The sequence below is a fragment of the Martes martes genome (genome assembly GCF_963455335.1).
Source record: "Martes martes genome assembly, chromosome: 14".
In the NCBI taxonomy this organism is placed as follows: domain Eukaryota; kingdom Metazoa; phylum Chordata; class Mammalia; order Carnivora; family Mustelidae; genus Martes; species Martes martes.
Window position 1 is genome coordinate 54,407,550 of NC_137902.1, and position 17,716 is coordinate 54,425,265.

The 17,716-nt window shown below is 56.8% G+C and overlaps 1 protein-coding gene across 1 annotated transcript in view; it reads right to left on the reverse strand.

The window, feature by feature from the left end:
- The window catches only part of CDH23 (cadherin related 23), a gene marked incomplete at its 5' end in the record, with an annotated part of 358,117 nt that overhangs the window by 145,391 nt on the left and 195,010 nt on the right, over positions 1–17,716 (reverse strand). Inside the window, 2 exons of the mRNA XM_080822934.1 lie at positions 9,849–10,007; positions 10,463–10,612. Of these exons, the coding sequence (XP_080679060.1) occupies positions 9,849–10,007; positions 10,463–10,612 (309 nt within the window). The remainder of the gene's footprint in view (positions 1–9,848; positions 10,008–10,462; positions 10,613–17,716) is intronic.

Below are 17,716 nucleotides of genomic sequence, written 5' to 3' on the forward strand. Positions count from 1 at the left end.
TGCGGTGTATGTTTATGATGGAATATTACCTGGCCATGAAAAAGAAGGAAATCTTGCCATTTGTGACAAGGATGGACCCTGAGGGCATTATGCAAAGGGAAATAAGTCAGAGAAAGACAAACTCTGAATGATCTCACTTATAGGTGGAACCTTAAAGAACAAAAGACCCAGATCACAGACACAGAGACTAGCCTGGCATGGTTGCCGGAGGTGGGGAGTGGGAGGAGGGCAGAGCAGGGGAAGGGGATCAAAAGCTAAGAAGTTCTAGTTATAAAATAAATAATTCAGAGGATGTAATGTACAACATGGCAATTATAGTTAATATCACTGCATGGTACATTTGAAAGTTACTGAGAGTAAATCTTAAAAAGTTCTCATAAAAAAGCCCCAAAATCTAGAAAATGATACTAGAGTGTGCTATTACCTGGGGTAAGGAAGTCCTATTTTTTTCTAGATAGGGATGTGTGTGTCCTGGGTATGAAGTTAGATGTAGTATTTATTATGGATTATCATAAAAGAAAGTTTGAAAGACAGTGAAGCAGAGGGCATAGGGACTTTGATGCACTCCAGAAAGCAGCTGGAGGGAACAACAGCCATGGTTCCCTCCTACAGGGATAGGGATTATGCAGCAAGAATAAGCCCCCCAAATGCATAGGCTCTGCTCAACTTCTCCCTAAACCTCTCTGGGCCCCCTCCTCCCTCCACCTTTCTCCCCCAGCTGCTCCGGGGACAAGCTCTCAGGCCGAGGCCCCGGGGGCTGCTCCGAGCCCATCCTGCCCAAATCATCCCGTCCCAAGGCCCATAACCTTCCAAGCCCAGGGCACAGGCAGACTCTGTGCGGGCATTTGGCTGACTGCGTTTATGAACTCATTCTCTCTCGGCCACTCTAAAAGCTACCTAATGTCCCTTGGCCCAGGGGGTCCATTTTCTCTGCTCTGGTGTCCTGTGAGCAACTGCCTGAGCAGGAACAATCAGCAGCTAACCCTGCGAAGGGGGACCCTGACAGGCAGAGTGCAGGGGACCGCAGGCTCTGGGCGCAGGCGGTCACACGCTGTTAACACAGAGGGCCTTAGAGAGCATCCAGCACGACCCCTTCATTTTATAGTTGAGGACACCGAGGTCCGGGAAGCTAGGATGTGCTCAAGGTCATCCGGTAACAGAAGAGCTCCTGCATCCCCGGCCCGCACCCTGCCCATCTCCGGGGACTCCAACAAGAGGCTGGAGCCCAGTGCGGGGTGGCACTTGATGGAGACCAGCAAACAGGAGAGGGACCCTGGGGTTTGGGAGTCGGACAGACCCAGGTTTGAATCCTGGCTTGGACGCTCACTAGCTGGCTGACCCGGTGCCCATGCCTGACCTCTCCGTTTCTGGTCAAGGGGCAAAGGTCAGTGGCAGAGCAGCTCTCCCCAAGGACGGGGGATTCTGGAGGCACCCGTGAGGGAGGGTTTGAGGGCTTGACAGGCAATGGGAGCTTTCCAACAATTTGCCGAAAGTCAAGTAGCTGAGTGACTGAATGACCGAAAATGATCAGACCTTAAACGAGGTCCAGGGTGATCACTTCAGGGGCAGGAGAGGGGGGCAGGGAGCAGCTCTCCATCCTCACACCTGCCCTGCCATGAAGGGCTCCTTCCAGAAGCGCTGGGGGGTGGTGGGCAGACGGCAGCCAGCTGTGCTCTCTGTCTCTCCTTAGTGCCTGTCCCTACCTCTCATCCCATGCCATTTTGGTTTTACGGATTGATACTTAGATTAAAGAGATACGCACAGCCCAGGAGCACTGAAGCCTGACAGACAGAGGAACTCGGACCCGTCAATCACAGCTTCCTCCAGCACCACACCGCACTGGCCCCGGCAACCGGAGATGAACCCAAGAGTAGCTGGAAGGGGTCCAGAAGTACAGCCTGGACACACCCCAAATGTGGAAGGGCGTGGCTGGCCAGCTTGGGAGGGGGGCTGGGGTGGCGCATGCGTGCGTGTGCGTGTGCGTGTGTGTGTGTGTGTGTGTGTGTGTGTTTCACCTCCCTCTTCCCCTCCCCAGGCTGCAGATATTCAATTTTCTTTTAAATGGTGGCGAAATTGGAAGAGATTTTGTTCTGTTTAAGCACAGCTGGAGTCTCGGGTCTCAAGGGACTGGAGAACAATGAGATCAATTAAGATGCCCGCAGTGAAGGGTGTCAGGAGGGGCTGGGGAGGGACAGCGCCAGGTTGTGGGTTGGGGACTGGAGGCCCTTTTCAAGAAGGGGAAGGTGGAAGAGGCAGCCCAGGCCTGGCCGGCAGTCCAGCTTTGGCTCTCCCCTGCCTTGACCTGCCCGTCTCCATTGGGTTTTGCTCGTCGGGTCATGTTGTCTCCCAGACTTACTAATAATTCATGTTAGCAATTTCTGTCACCAGCTTTCTACACTGATAGAATCCAGTTGAACGGATGCTATCAGAAGCAGGGAGAAGGCCACCATTCTAGAACAGCGCGGAGAGCCCTGGACACTTGGTAGGCAGCAGGGGCTGGAACAGCTACCAAAGCCTCAGCGGTGCGGGGGTTGGGGGGGGGCTTGGACCACTGCCCCTCCACCACCACATTGTCCCGCAGCACCACGGAGGTGGAAGATGAAACTGAAACCCAGGGAAAGGAAGCTATTAGCCTGAGGGCAACCTGCTGGTAAGAAGCTAAGACAGGACTCCTACCCAGTGTCTGCCCACCTGGGTGCTGGCCAAGGTGTACAGCCCACCTGGCGGGCAGGTGGAGAGGAAAACGGGTGAAGGACCTTGCCGGGCCTGGGAGGAATGGGAGAGCCGGGGCCCAGACTGAGTGGGAGCTCAGCTATCACCTCTCACCTGCTCTCCCAGCCTCGGCCTGGGTGCCTTCCACGCCCTCGCTCTTCCCCACCCTCAGCCTATTCCCCGGATGGCGACGCCTGTGATCCATCAGATCTCTCTGTCCCAGTCCGTTCACCTCCTGACGGCCTCTCCTCCACCTACACCCCCAGGCTCTTGTCTCAAAGTCTTTCTCTGCATCTCCCTCAGCCTGGGGCAGCTCTTTCCCAAATTCTACCTGCCTCTCTACGCACGGCCACCTTCTGTGAGAGGTGTGTGTCCCCTGACCCCCTCTGGAGCACACAGGGACACTGCCACCCCTCGTGCTCCCCGCCCACCCAGCTCTATTTTTCCCCACGACACTCCCCCCATGACACACGCTGTGCTTACTTGCTCCTCCTGCCTCCTGCCCCTGGAATGCGTGGGGATGTTTGTCTGTCCCGCTCACTGCTGTCATTCTAGGCCCCTAATAAACCGTCACCGGATGGAGGATGGTAGTTGCTTCTGGGGGCCCCCCATGCCTCAGAGAGCACGAAGTGATGCTCAGGGAGGGACTGTGGGTTAAGGCTTCTGCAGTGGAGACGCAGGGGTTCACAGAGGGCGCCGCGCTCTGCCTGACAGCAGAGTCAGCTCCCGCTCACCTGTGCGTGGACCCAGGCTGAGGGGCTGCGTGCATTTCAGCCTTGACCTTGCAATCACATGCCCTGATGAGACGGGCGATCCTGGACTCCGGTGGCCATCGTCCCTCCCAGCCCCTGCCTTTGTTCCTGGGCTGGGGTCTGTGACCCCGGATTCTGCTTGCTCCAGGGAAGTTTCCAGTGCAGTGGGGAGGAAAGGGTATGAGCCACGAAATCCCTGAGTGTTGAGAACAGCCACAGAAAAGGAGGGGCAAGGCACAGGGGGAGCTGGGACGAAGGGGTATTGAATTGGAGCTCTGATTCCAAGACACCCACATTCGTGTAAATGCTTTGACATTCTGTCCATTGAGAGCTGGGGGGTGTCTCCATCCCCTGCCCTTGATGTTCATGAACTTGCTTGGGGGACTCACTATAACCAACGGAAGTCAGGGTCAGGGACCAGGTGAACTTGAGGCTAGGTCAGAAATGGCCACATAGCTTCCACCTGGTCCTCTTGGGACACACTTTCCCCAGAGGCCTCCTCTGAGGTGCTCCCTCTCAGAATGCCTACCCCACGGGGAGAGGCCGTGTGTGGGTGCTCGCGACAGTCAGGCTGAGCACCAGACACCGGATGGAGGTGCCTCCAGCTGCTGGAGTCACTCCCAGCCCTGGAGCTGCAGAGAAGGACCCCCTTGCTGAGCTCTGTCAATGATGCTGACCTGCCTAGCCTGTGAGGATCGGAAAACAGCTGTCGCTTCATGCAGCCAAGTGGGGTGGTTTCTGATGCAACAGAAAGCAGAGCAAGCTTTGAGGGTCCCTGCTCAGTGCCCACCACCAAGCAAGCATGAGCGGAGTGTGTCAAGTGTGGGGACGCATGAAACCAGCAGAGAAGGGTGCACCTGTGGGCGGAGAATGCTAAACTCCCATGACCAGGACAAGCTCTGTAATTTGCAGGACCCAGTGCAAAGTGAACACAAAGGCCCTTTGTTGAAAAATTAAGAATTTCCAGGCAGTGACAGCAGTGCACCAGGCCAAGGGTGGGGCCTTCTGAATCCAGGTCCCTGAGAGCATGCCCAGGCCACACATACATTCTCTGGTCACATCTGCCCGCCTCTGAGCACACTGCTGGCCAGGCTTGGTGCTGAGCGCCCCCCCACACTGTCCCCCTCTATTCTCAGCAGCCCTCCCTGGTAGGACCTCTCAGCGCACCTGCCTAGGTCCGGAGATGACACAGTGGTCTGTCAAGGGCCCCTCTTGACAGAGCTGGACGTGCACACAGGCTGAAGAGTAGAGTGTAGCCAGATCGGGGTCCCTGAAGGCCACTGATGATAAAAACCACTGTGGACCACTGTGAGCTCTTGACCCACAATGGGGTCTCCCGGCAACCTTGCCTCTGTGTTGGGGAGGTGCTATTTTGCTCACCTGATGGGAAAGAAGCCAAACCTGGAGAAGGAGGGGCCAGCCCATAGCAAACTGGATTCACGACCCTGCCCAAGATGTTACCAGTCTCCCCTGGACAGGCTGGGAAGAGGGGAAGGGAGAAGAGAGCGGAACCATGCCTGTCAGCCCCCACAAGGCCAAGGAGCCAAGGGGTAGCACCCTGCCCCTGGGCTGAGCGAACTGGGCCCCATGCGCACCCAGTCATGGTGCTTACATGCCTCTCTTTCTTGCTTTGATTTATATACCTAGAGAATCTTATCTTGTCTGACAGTCAATCTTCTGCCCATTCCTGCTGTGTCCTACCTCTCTGGAGCAGGGACAGAAGGCCCTGGAGGGCAGTAAGATCTGCCCTGGGAGTAACCTCCTTCCCAGCTGCTGTTCCTTCTTGGCATCCTTCCCTGATGGAGCTAATGAATCTGGGCACACAAGGCCCCTATTGCGGGAGGCCAGGCCGGCTCACTGCACACCCCAGGTACAACCTCTCTCAGCAGCCTGCCATAGGCCACCAGGATGGAATAGGTACGAGAATGGAGATGGTCTGCTACAGGATTTTTTCACTGTCAGAACAGCAGCCCCATGGTTATATTCGGGGTGACTGGCAATTCAGGAGCAAGAGAGAGTGCTGAACCCTGTCCACATCACCCAAATAAAACTCCACCACTCTACAGAGAACACCGCCCTCTCTCTATTCCAGTCGCAGGGCCTTTGCACATGCTCTTCCCTCTTTGTCCAACGTGCTTCCCTCCCCTCACTCATCTGTTAATGCCTACTCAATTGCTAATTCCTCAGGGAAGCCTTCCCTGACTCCAGTCAAGGGCAGAAGTCCTTTTACAGGTGTTCATTGTTCCCTAATAACAAGTAATCATTAAAGATAACATCATAATAAGTAATTAAAGATTCATTTCTTAGTATTAACATCACGCTTCCCCAGGAGACTGTAAACTTCATGCGGACAAGATGCACATCACCATGGTCCTTTGGGCCACGTGCCTGGAGCACACTAGGTATTCAAAAAACGTTTGTTGGATGAACAAATGATTGGAGTGCTTTCTTACTGCTCAGGAAAAACTGCTGGGCACCAAGTACCAATTGGACAGGCTGCAGGCCTGCCCCAAGCCCAGGAAGAAGACACCCCAGAGTCTTAACCCCTAACTCTTGTCAGGTCGGGAGGCAGGATGGGAAGGCAAGAATCAGAGCAGCCCGGGGACAAGAGAGGAGGACAAACCACATAGCCTAGAGGATGGGGAGCTTCTGACAGTATATGGGAACTTTTATACGTGTTCATGAACACAGACGTGTATGTTCTAACACATGTCCCTGAGCACATGGAGCTGCACACATGTTGTGCATGGCATGCACGCATGCACACACACACACACACACACACACACACACACACACGTCTATGCCCTCCCAAACAATGTGGGTGCATGTGCACCTGCACATCCCTCCCCTGCATGGTTGCCCTCCAGAGGACTGGCTCTGATGGGCACAGACGTCTGTCCTGTTCCTCCCGACCTCCAGCTCCAGGCTGCCTTTGGTGAATTGCTCTAGTCTCCCTGACTTGGTCTTTTCCTCAGTGCAAGGAGCTCCCTCACCTCTGACCTCCAGTGCCTGGGGCCCTACAGAACTGGTAATTCACCTGACAATGCCAGAGGTTCTCGAAGGGCTCACGTATCACCCAGAGACAAAAGGCCTGGAGCAGCCCTGCAACCTGTCCACCCAGGCTCTGCAGAGAAGGCTCCAAAGCTCCTCTCTTTCCCCTCTGCTCTGAGCATAACTGAAAGGACAAGCTCAGCGGTCCAACGCAGAACGTTCTGGCGGGGCAGCCCCGGTGGCTAAGAGCCTACGGCTCAGGGTCAGGCAGCCTTCTGGTGAATTTCAGCTCGCTCGCTTGTTAGCTCCGGGGCCCTGAGCAACCTGTGCGTTACTTAACCTGAGCCTCCATTTCCTCACCTGTAAGGTGAGAAGGATGGCACGTGTGGGGGTTAGAAACAGTGCGTGTGAAGTGCCTGTTTCCAGCCAGGGCTTACCGGGGACAGCCACACCCTCAGAGGTCAGCTCGAGGTCTGGAAGGGGCATTGGACATGTCTTAGTCCATCTTGCCCATTTTACAAATAAGGTGCAAAAAGAGAAGCAGTTTCTGCCCTTGCCACCCAAGGTTGGCCAGGACCAGAGTCGGTGGTCAAGGTCAAGCCTCTGCACCCTGGGTCCCTACTCTGTTCCGTCCACTACTGAGCATTCCTTTTGCTGTAACTGGTGGGGGGTGGGGGCGTAAGGGCCTCAAAACCTGGGCTGGGGGAGGTCCAGGGAGGGGCAAGGGTTCAGCCCTCCAACCCGGCTGGGAGACCAGGCTGGAGATGATGGCCTTTCCTCTCCCAGCTTCCCCACTGCCGTCAGACTGCTGCCTCCCCACCAGGATGGGTAATGAGCCCACAGAGGCCAGGCTGGTGCCAGGTGGGGGCTGGGGAGGCCCCTCACAGCAGGCTCTGCCTCAGCCCTCGGTGCAAATTAAAACATTTTCCTTTTCTTCATAATTTTTTTCCTGACACAACTGCCCATGAAACATTTTAATAACATTCTAGAAAAGGTCATGGAGAAGGAATTTCACAGTCCCTGAGCAGGCAGCTATAAGTTCAGCTCCTCCTGCAGCAAAGGAGGTGGAAAGATCAGGTTGACCCTGGAAAATGGTGGTGGTGGGGGAGGCCAGGTCAGTCTGGCAGGGTGCCAGGTGTGGCCACAAAACACGCTACCAGCTAGAGGTCGGGAAGCGCCCTGGTGGAGACTAGGAAATGATGGTGGGTAAGCAGGGCTGCTCAGGGGGAGCTCCTGCACCCAGCATCACACCTCTTGACAGCAGTCTGAGGTCTCATGCCCACTCTGCAGATGAGGAAATGGAGGCCCCCAGAGGTGACGTGGATAGACTGGCACACATCGAAGGTGAGGAAAGCAGGACCCCCAGTTCCCCGGGAGGTCCTGGGCTCCTGTAAGCACGCAGCCCGGGTACTAGAGTTTATTACTGGGTGAAACCGCCCTTTCGTATCTGCACAATCCCACAGCCCTGGGGCCAGGGGGTTGAGAAGGAGGTGGGCAAGGCTTAAACAGATGCAGCGACTGGAGGCTGATCAGGCCCCCACCTGGCACCAGAGGAGCCTAAATGCATCCATTAAACAAGCAGAGAGGAACTGGAAAAGGGGTGTGGGTGGCAGGCAGGGGTCCACGCAGGCCCGGGAACTGCTCTAGCATTTGAGAAAACACAGTATGAGCACCTGCTCTCCACTGGCAGCCCCAGAGCAGACTGGGCCTAACCCATTGTCCTTGGCACCAGCAACTGGCCACCAGCCAAGAGGTATGCCCTCTGACCCTTCACACCCCACCCCTGTTCCCTAGGTTCCAAAACCCTTCCCCAGGGCACGGGAACTTGGGACTGCAAAGTGAGACCACCATCCCCAGCAAGAATACCGGGGAGCAGTCCCTGGACACCCACCAAGACGGACACCTGGATTCTTTGCCATGTGGTCCCAGGCCTGCTGGGGCCCTGAAGTCCAGGCTGCTTGGGTGTCCTTCACCCTGATGTTTGAAGATGGCCGGGGGGAGGGGGGCCACAGACACTCTTTGGGTCTAGAAGGCCAAAGCCTCTGGCACTTGCTCTCCACCTGGGCCCCTAGAGGCTGCAAGAGGATCCACGGGGGGCTCCCAAGCACCCGGTGACGGATTACGAGGAGCACCTTGGTGGAAGCCGGGGGGCCACAGCCTGGGGAAGCAGGCGGGGAGGGAAACAGCCACAGTAGACCTAGTGTTTATGTGTTAGGGCCCGCCTAGCTGAACATCTGTTTGAAATATTAATAACTGTCAGATGGGAAGGGCCTGGGGCTCAGTACAGTTCCATACCATCTGTCGGTAGAGTAAACACACTTCGGAACAGTGGGCCTGGAATCAGCAGGCGATGTCTCGGCTTGGAGTAAGGATGGAGCAAGATATGGCAGCTAGGACCCCGAGGCCCTCCACGTGGGCAGGGAAGAGCAGTGGTGAGCTCAACTCTATCACAGGTACTGAGCACCTACTAGGTGTATGAGCTGAGCTTATGTAGCACACGTCTGCCGCTCTGATCTGTCAGACAGCCAGTCCTCTTTGCTCTGCCAACAGAAGTCCCTTCCACATAGCCCCTTCCCCACTTCTAGCCCACAGAGTTTGCATGGAGTGGACCCAACCCCTGGCTCTACCAGCAAGAGTGTGACCCATCTCTGGGAGATGAGGATCAAGATGATGGGCTCCAGCATGGCCCGGCAAGGAGACTCAGCTATGGGACTTGTGTTGGAACTAATGAAAAAGATTGTTGTTTTCCCACTAGGGCTGATAAGTTGGTAAGAAGCAAGCCTGGGGGTGTTGGTGTTCCTCTCAGCCAATGTGAGAAAAGCAGCGCCTGGTGCTAAAGTCAGATTCTCTCTGATGGAGTGCCTGGGTACAGCCATGCCTGATATCATTTATAGTTTGAGTTATAAGAGCTGATACGCTTTTGGCTTGAACCACTTAAGAGTTTGTGTCCCTTGCCAGCAAGGGTACTGAATGATACAAATGGGACACTGGAAGGGCCCTTTGTCAAAGTCCCAGCCAAGGGCAGCTGGGGATGGCCAGGCACCCTCAAAGAGTCCATTCTTCCCTGGTGCTTAGAGAGACAGTGGCCCTCCTTGGAGATGGCTGCCCCCTATCCCCACTAGAGGGCATTTCCAGGGCTCCTGGCCCACCTAGACTCAGTCCCTCTCAGGGACAAGGCAGAACACCGGTGTCCTCTTCCCACATTGTTGCCCGGACCCTGGGAACCCCATCATAAAGACCCCAGAGGTTTTAAGACACAAACACCACAGCTTCTAGGGGCCCAGGGGCACCGCCTCCCCTGACTGCCCATGTTTCTTGGGCCATTCCCTCTGGCTGCCTCCCCGTGGTCTTCCCCAGAGCTCAGTGGCCCGGTGAAAGAGCGGGACTCACCAGGACTGTCAGCACAGAGGTCCCCACGGTGACGTTCTCGTACAAGCTGACGTTGTACAGCGGCTGGCTGAAGATGGGCCGGTTGTCATTCTCGTTGATGAGGGTGATCTTCACCTTGGCGTAGCCCACGTGGTCAGGTACACTCTCGTTGGCAAAGAGCTGCGTGTGCAGAGCAGGGGCCCAGGTGAGCTCTCACATGCTCCCGGAGCTGTGTCCCCTTAAGTCCCCCTGGGGTCTCTGCAGGTTCTAACCCAGAGTTCCTGTCTGAGTCAGTGCCTATCCCAGGTGTGTACTGCTGGAAGTTTCTCCATCAGGGATTGGAAGCCAGGATGGCCTTGGATTCTGCTGGGGGTTGGGCAGTGAGGCTCCTTATGGGTCTCAGGGGCTGTGACCATATCTGGTAAATTGCTGCTCAATTCCCAGACATTTCCTTGTCCTCCTTGAAAAGGGAGGCTCAGCCCAGCCCCTGTCATGGGCTCAGTGGGCTTCCTGGAGTCGGACCCATAGGGGAAGAATGAGAAGAGCTGGAAGGGGGAGTTTCAGGAGATGGTGTCACCCTCTGCCTCCCTGAAAGCCCCCCACCTGGCGAAGAAAAAGGGAGGGGGGGGCCTTACATCAAAGTCGTAGCGGTCCACAGTCTCATAGTCCAGGGGGACGGCCACCCGGATGCGGATGTCTGCTTTCCCTTGGACAGAGGTGGGGGAAATGATGAAGTGCTGGGAGTTGTTCCCAACCAGGTACACCTCGAACATGCTGTTCAGGCCCTGGGGCAGAATGGAGAAGAAACCGGTCAGAAGGGGCTTGGGAGGCCTCGGGTCCAGAGCAGCATGGCTTTGGTGGAGGTAGAGAAGGAACAGGGTCCATAGCTTGCAAGCACCCCACCCCAGAGCGGTCTGGCCTCCTCTGGGTGACCCCAGCCTGGCTCTCAGACCCTGCCTCCTGTCCATGTCCGGGCCCACTGGAAGTCTCTGCCAGTTCTTTTTGCCTTTATCCCTTCAGACACCCCAAATACCCCTTCCAGATGGTTCAGTTCATTTCCCATCTCCTGCTCCCTTTCTCAGTCCCAGTGAACCCAACTGGGGAGGTTCTGTACCTGCAAGACCCAGCAGGGAGACAGGACAGAGGGTGGGAAGGGAGGGGAGAGAAGCAAGTATGTGTCCTTGGCAGGCGTGGGCAGGAGAGGGCACAAGGGATAGCGCAGGATGTGGCTTCTTCCCCTCCCTCTCCCCAGAACGTGTCAATCAGGGAGAACACTGGCTTCCTTACACATGGAATGGGAATTACCCAAGCAGCTGAATTGTGAAGTGAACCCCTGTGGACCCCCTACACTGTGGCCAGCTAGTGGTGACTGGAGGACAGTGGGTCCTAGGTAGCTAGGAGCTGCCATGTCCTCCAAGGGCTCTGCTGCAGCCCAGCAGCTCAAGTCCGTGGTTTCGGGGGGGGGGGGCGTGTTTCACTCCAAGTCAGGTGTTTCTGATCCTTCTAACAGGGCCCGAGCTCATGGAGCCCTCAAATACCATTTGGCTTGTTCCGACACAAAGGGTGTGAGGTCTCCATACTATCCAAGACCTCAGATCCAAAGAACCATTGCTGAAGGTGGGAGACATGGCTTACTGACTCCCCAGAGTCTGGTCTGCTCAGAGATGGATTCAACTCCCCACAGGGGTAATCACCCCCAAACAAGCCTCCTTAACCTAGGCAGACGGCTTGTGGTTTGTAACCAATCCATGGAGAACCTCTCCTGACCCTTACTAGAGATGCCACCGGGTTACAGACCTGGGCTCTGAGCGCTAGGAGGGAATTTCCGCCTGCCCATGCTGCTCACCCCTGGCCCAGTGCCCGGCACAACCCCACTGTGTGTGTGTTTCTTTGGAACTGAGGACAGGCAAAGGAAGCATGCCTCTCTTCTGGTTGCCCAGGGATGCCTCCCAGAACCTGTTCCTGCTGGGAGGGAAGCAGCTAGGCCATCTGAAAGCCTTTCCTTGCTCAGAAGGGGATGGTCCTGGCAAGGCTGGAAAGGATAACCCCCAGCGAAGCCTGAGAGTTCACGAGATCCTTCCAGCTCTGGGACTGTCTCACAAGTGGTCGAACACATTTGTGGAATGAACGCACATTAACATTTACCCACCAGTCTCTTGAGTTTTGGGTTGTTTTTTTTTTTTTTCTATTTACAATTACAAATGACCAAAACAGGAACATTGCCAATCTTGGGGTCCGGACAAGCAGCAGGGCCTCCAAAGCCCCCCACCCAGAGTGGCTCCCGCAGACGGTGCAGGCAATGCTGCCTTGGCCCTGTCAGCTCGTGGAGTCCTCAGTTCTCCCTGGCATGGAATCCATTCGTCTGACGGAGGCCCAATTAAATGCCCGAAGGGGCACTAATAGCCAAGGCCGGCAGAGTGTGACAGCTCCGAGCAGGTGACACCAATGCCTCTCCCTCCACCACAGGACCTGGAGGCCCGAGAAGGTGGGGGCGGGCTGAGCTGTGCCTGGGCAGATGGAGCCACACCCCCTCCGCAACCCCTCCCCTACATGCCCACCGCCCCCCCACCCCCACCCCCAGCCCTGGCCCTTCCCAGGCTCACTTACCAAGTTCTGTCAGTGGGAGTCGGTCAAAGGTATGGAGACAGAGAAGGAGCCAGAAAGGCACGGAGAGGAGGAAGGAACCGGAAAGAAAAGATGGTGAGATCCGAGGTCAGGGGAAGGCAGAGGGGCCGAGTGGACCCTAGGAGCATACCCTGCTCCAGAGGAAGAGCCCCTTTCGTGTCTGAGGGGCCCCAAACCCAGAGGAAGGAGAGGGAAGCAGAGGAAGAGGGTACCAGGGGTCCTGAGCACACTGGGTCCTCACCCAGAGGGAGGTGGGGAAGGGGCGAGCACTGGGGGAGAGGGGGATGGGCTGCACTCCTATGTCCTCCTCCCAGGAGCCTAGACTAAACCCCTGCAGAAAACGACCCCGAGCATGGTCACGTTTCAATCTTCCTAACACAGAAAACGCTAAGACCTGACACATACAGACATGGGAAGTTTTCACATAGTTCTAAAGTGTAAAGGGCACACTGTGGTCTCCCTGTCCCCATTGGCCCAGCCACTGGAGAGCCTTCTCTAGAGGCCACCACACCCCGTCCAGGGGTCTCTTCCCCAGCAAAGCCACGCGTATACGACGAGCTCCACATATCCGTGGCTTCCCTCCCGCCCTCGAACAGCAGCATGCGGCACGCATCGCTCTGGGTGGGGTCTGGTCCCTGAGAGCCGGGTCATGAAGGATATTCCCTAAGTGTACAAACAGTGGCCGATATGAACGACAGCACGGCACACAGTTACCGGCACCTGCTCTCTGTCAGACACCGTCCAGAATAAGGACAGAATTCTCCTCTGTGGTTGCTGGGGAATGTTGGGCGTCCTCGAAGCCACAGAGCACACCCCGGGCAGCGTAAACCCACAGCAGAGCAGGGACACGGTGGGAGCTCAAGGAGCCACTGGGTTTCGGCCGCTTTTCCTCACCCAGTCCTCTGGGTGGTCCTCTTCCTATGGGCCATAGGGTGGAGATGAAGGAACATGGGAGCTTGGAAACCCCTCCAGAGGAAATGGGGTTCAGAGAGGTTGAGCGAGTCACCCAAGGGTGCACAGCTTGTTGGCAGCAGACTGAGGGTAAAAGCCCAGGCCGGGGTGCCATCTAGGCTGAGGGAAGTGGGGTCAGGACAGTAGGACTTCCCAGAGCAGACTGAGGAGGTAGAGGTAATGTTGAGTTCCCCAGGGCGGAATTTGAGAGAGCGCCAGCAGATGAGGCCAAGCCAGGAAGGCTGCCCCAAGCAGGGGAGTTCTGAACTGGCTTTAGGAACGTAGGGAAAATGAGCTAGAAGAGGAGGGGTTCCTCATGGAGGAAGTGGCTTTACACTCAGAACTCTGTCCTTAGCGTGTTATCAGAAGCACCTAGAGGCTTTGGTAAGCTACAGACTGTTGCCCACGGCCAGGACTTGTGAAATTCCTGTGAATTTCTACTTCTAACAAGTTTCAGGTGTCGCCTGCCCTGCCACTTCTGGTCTGGGAGCCATCCCCACCCCCACCCCCCAACACCCCTGCCCGGCCACCTCGGCAAAGGCATGGAGTAGGAATGAGGAATTAGTAAGGAGGCAGACTGGGAGCTGATTTGCAAAGGGCTTGTGTGGGGAAGAGCTGGAGAGCTTGTTGGGATAGCAGGAGGCTGGGGGGTAGGGGCTGCCCATGCTCCCTAGAGAACCACATTGTGCAGTAGGGCTGTGGAAACATCAGTAGGGGCAGGCAGGAGCTCGGCGGCACCAACAGGGGTCCAGAGGGGTGAGTGGGGGAGAGGAACAGCGGGAGTCCTCCATCAGGCCACCTAGCAAAATCTCCTGGGGGGTCTTTAAAATATCCCCATGCCTAAGCTGTACCCCAGACCAAGCAAATCAGATGTGGGTGAGCTGGAGGAGACCAGACCTCTGGACCTCTGGACCTCAGAACATTCTCCACATTATTCATTCTAATGTGCGTCCAGGGTGAGAACCCGTAGGGCAGAGAGGTGGTTCTTGGAGCAGGGCACAAGGACCAGTAGCTGAGCTTTACCAAAAACTTCATTAGAAATGCATATTTTGGAGGGCACCTGGGTAGCTCAGTGGGTTAAAGCCTCTGCCTACAGCTCAGGTCATGATCCCAGGGTCCTGGGATTGAGCCCGGCATCAGGCTCTCTGCTCGGCGGGGAGCCTGCTTCCCCCTCTCTCTCTGCCTGCCTCTCTGCCTACTTGTGATCTCTGTCAAATACATAAATAAAATCTTAAAAAAATAAGAGAAATGCATATTTTGTTCGGAAACACCGGGGTTGGGAGGGGCAGCACCGTCCAGCCAGCCCTCCAGGTGTCTGTTGCTCCCAGGTTTGAGAACCGCCAGGACAGAGCAAGGCAAGGCAGGGAGCCAGTCTGAGAGCAGGGAAGAAGACTGACCAGCAAGGTGTGGTGGGTGAGCCGCTGGGGAGAGAAAACAGAGTAAACAGCTCATGAGGGTATGGGGGCATGGGGGTATGGGGATGGGGGCTGGAGCTGCCACGTGGTGCCTGGACAGAGGACCAGAGCAAGGGACGGAAGAGATGCCTGGGAAGGTGGGGCTCAGCGCAGTGTGGACTGAGCCCGGGTACCTGACCCCTCAGGCCATGTTTCTGGGTCTCAAGGAACGAGGTCCCTGCCCTTCCAGATTTGCCGCCTGGGGCGAGTTCACTCCCTGGAGGTCCCTGCCCTTCCAGATTTGCCGCCTGGGGCGAGTTCACTCCCTGCCGCAGTGGCCCTGAGACCCCAGGGCAGCCTTCCCGCTAAGTCCCATTAAATGCTCAGCCTGTCCCTTTCAGAACCTGCCCAGCGGCCAGGTCCTGCTGGGACTTGGCTTGTGACCGTGGGCCCCTCGGGATAGGATGTGTGTGTGATACTCACCCAGGTCACCAAAGCGGTGCGAAACCCTGATTAACTGCGGTCCTCTGCCAGGCAGCTTCTGTTTATTAAGCCCTAACTGTGTGCCACACGGGACTTAACCAGAATCTTTATGGACATCAGCGTCCGCACACCCCTTTCTTGGAGAAGGAAAGTGAGGCCCGAGAGGGCAACTTGTTCAGGCCTCACGGCTGCCAGCGAAGGATCTGAAGTTGGGTCTGTTCTGTCTCTAGCTCGGTGGGAGCTCTCAACCACCCAGCTCTCCAGCCCCTCCCACTGCACAACATTGCTCCCAACGTAAAGAACTGGCCCGGGAGGGTGCAGGTGGGTGGGCTCCTCCCCCATTCTCCGAGAGGCAGGAGTGAGGCCCAGGGGAAGGCTCCTCTGCCAAGGTCAGGGACCCAGGCAGGTGGAGGGCTAGAGCCTGCCCCTCGCTCACTGCCAGGCCCATCGGGAGGGCGGTTCACTGGGGCTGGGAGGGAGGGTACGGGGCGGACAGAGGCAGGAGGCCCTCTTGGAACTGTTGAGGGGCAAATTTGTTGGGAAGGGAGATAAGGAGGAACATCAAAAGGAGTCCCAGTGCGTGTGGAGAGGAGGCCGGTGGATTAAATTCTCTTCCAGCTGGGAGAGGCGATGAAAAGGCTGATAGCGGGCAGCCACGGGTCCTGGAGCCAAGCAGCAGCGTTGCCCTCCCCGCACCAGGCTGGGGCACCAGTGGCTGCCTGCGGGGCTGCGACAGCTCCGCTTTATTTGTTTAGAGGAAGGGGGAAGGACACGGGAGATCACTCCTCGCTCCCCACCGTCCTCACCCCGTGCAGCCAGCCGCGCTTTGCTCCCAATGACTGAAGGCTTGCCACCCCGCGGAGGGCAGCCGGCTGGTCCAGACCTCCTTATCAGCTGCTGCCAGAAGGGGCTGTCCTCCCACCCTCAGCTCCCCTCAGCCCTTCCTCCCCCCACCTCCCGCTGCTGGACGTGGGCCGTGGCCTTGGGAGCGGTGGTCCAGCAGGCACCGCCCAGAAAGGACACCCTTCCTAGCCTTTCTGCCGCACCCACGGCCAGTGGACCCACGTGCCAGGGGTCACCCGGCTCCGTGAAGGGACCCAGCCGCGTCTTTCCCAATTAGTAACTGAGAGCTTTGTATGTGCTGGGCCCCCTGCAGGCTCCCTGAACACTCACAACTCTGGGAGGGCCCAGGGCGGCGGTTCTGTTAAGGACTGCCTGGCATGGGGACTTTTCCTCCTTCCGCCTGGCGCAGACCCAACCCTGGGCTTGCAGGGGGGTGGCCTGGGCTCTCTTAGGGTCTACACCTGACTTCTGAGTACAGCTTCCCTTGGTCATCACCTGCAGGCGTTGGCACGTACCCCCTGCAGATGACCCGCTCTCCAAAGGGAGGATGGTCTGACCGGGCCCCCAGACTCTTCCCTGGACCCCAGGCCCGAAGATGCCTCCCACACAGCTGTTGCTTGCTTGGTTCTCACTGCCCCCTCCTCCCAGGCACCTTGCTGCCCATCCATCCCTTGGAGAGGCTCATCTCCCTGCTATGGTCAGGGGAGTAGCTGGTTGGGGACCAGTGACGTGATGTGCAGTGGAGAGTAAGGTTTGGCTGGGGAACAGGCTCTGTCACTCTAGCTCTATGACCTTGGGCAACACACTCCCATTGCTGGAGAACAAGGCATACCAGCAGGGTTAAGAAGCAGCCTTGCCGGGGCACCTGGGTGGCTCAGTGGGTTAAAGCCTCTGCCTTCAGCTCAGGTCATGGTCCCAGGGTCCTGGGATCGAGCCCCGCATCGGGCTCTCTGCTCAGCGGGAAGCCTGCTTCCCTTCCTCTGCCTGCCTCTCTGCCTACTTGTGATCTCTGTCAAATAAAAAAAAAAAATACTGTTAGAAGCAGCCTTGCCTCCTTGCCCCATCTTGTTTTGGTAGGTGATAGGAGTTAGGTTTTCTTGCCTAAGACAGGAGGCTCTCCGATAGGAACTTTGTGTTTTTTTTTTCCTTTGTATCCCAGATGCTAGGGGTACCAACCTCCCCAACCCTGTGAGCTAGATATACCCTGCGAAGGACCTTCATTCCCTTCCACAGAAGAGGAAAGACCAGGGGAGGGCAGCAAGGCCCAAGGTGGCCTTTATGCTGGGAGTGCTGGGCAGTGTTTTGAAACAAGACAGAGAAGAACCAGGGAGATCTGTGGGCTGGCAGGCTGCCCTTAGCTGAGCCAGGAATGGGGCTGGGGTCCTGAGTGCCCAGAGGCACCCCGAGAGTGTCGACCTCACAGAAATCGCATCCAGGACTCAGACCTGCCAGGGAAGAGCCCCGTGACCAGTGACTCCGGGGTGTGGGGCCCTAAGCTTCAGTGGTGGCTCAAAGCACAGCCTCTTGGGGGTCGGACTTGACTCCAGATGGAAGCAATTGCCCTCTTCAGCTGTGGGATTTTGCACAAAAGCT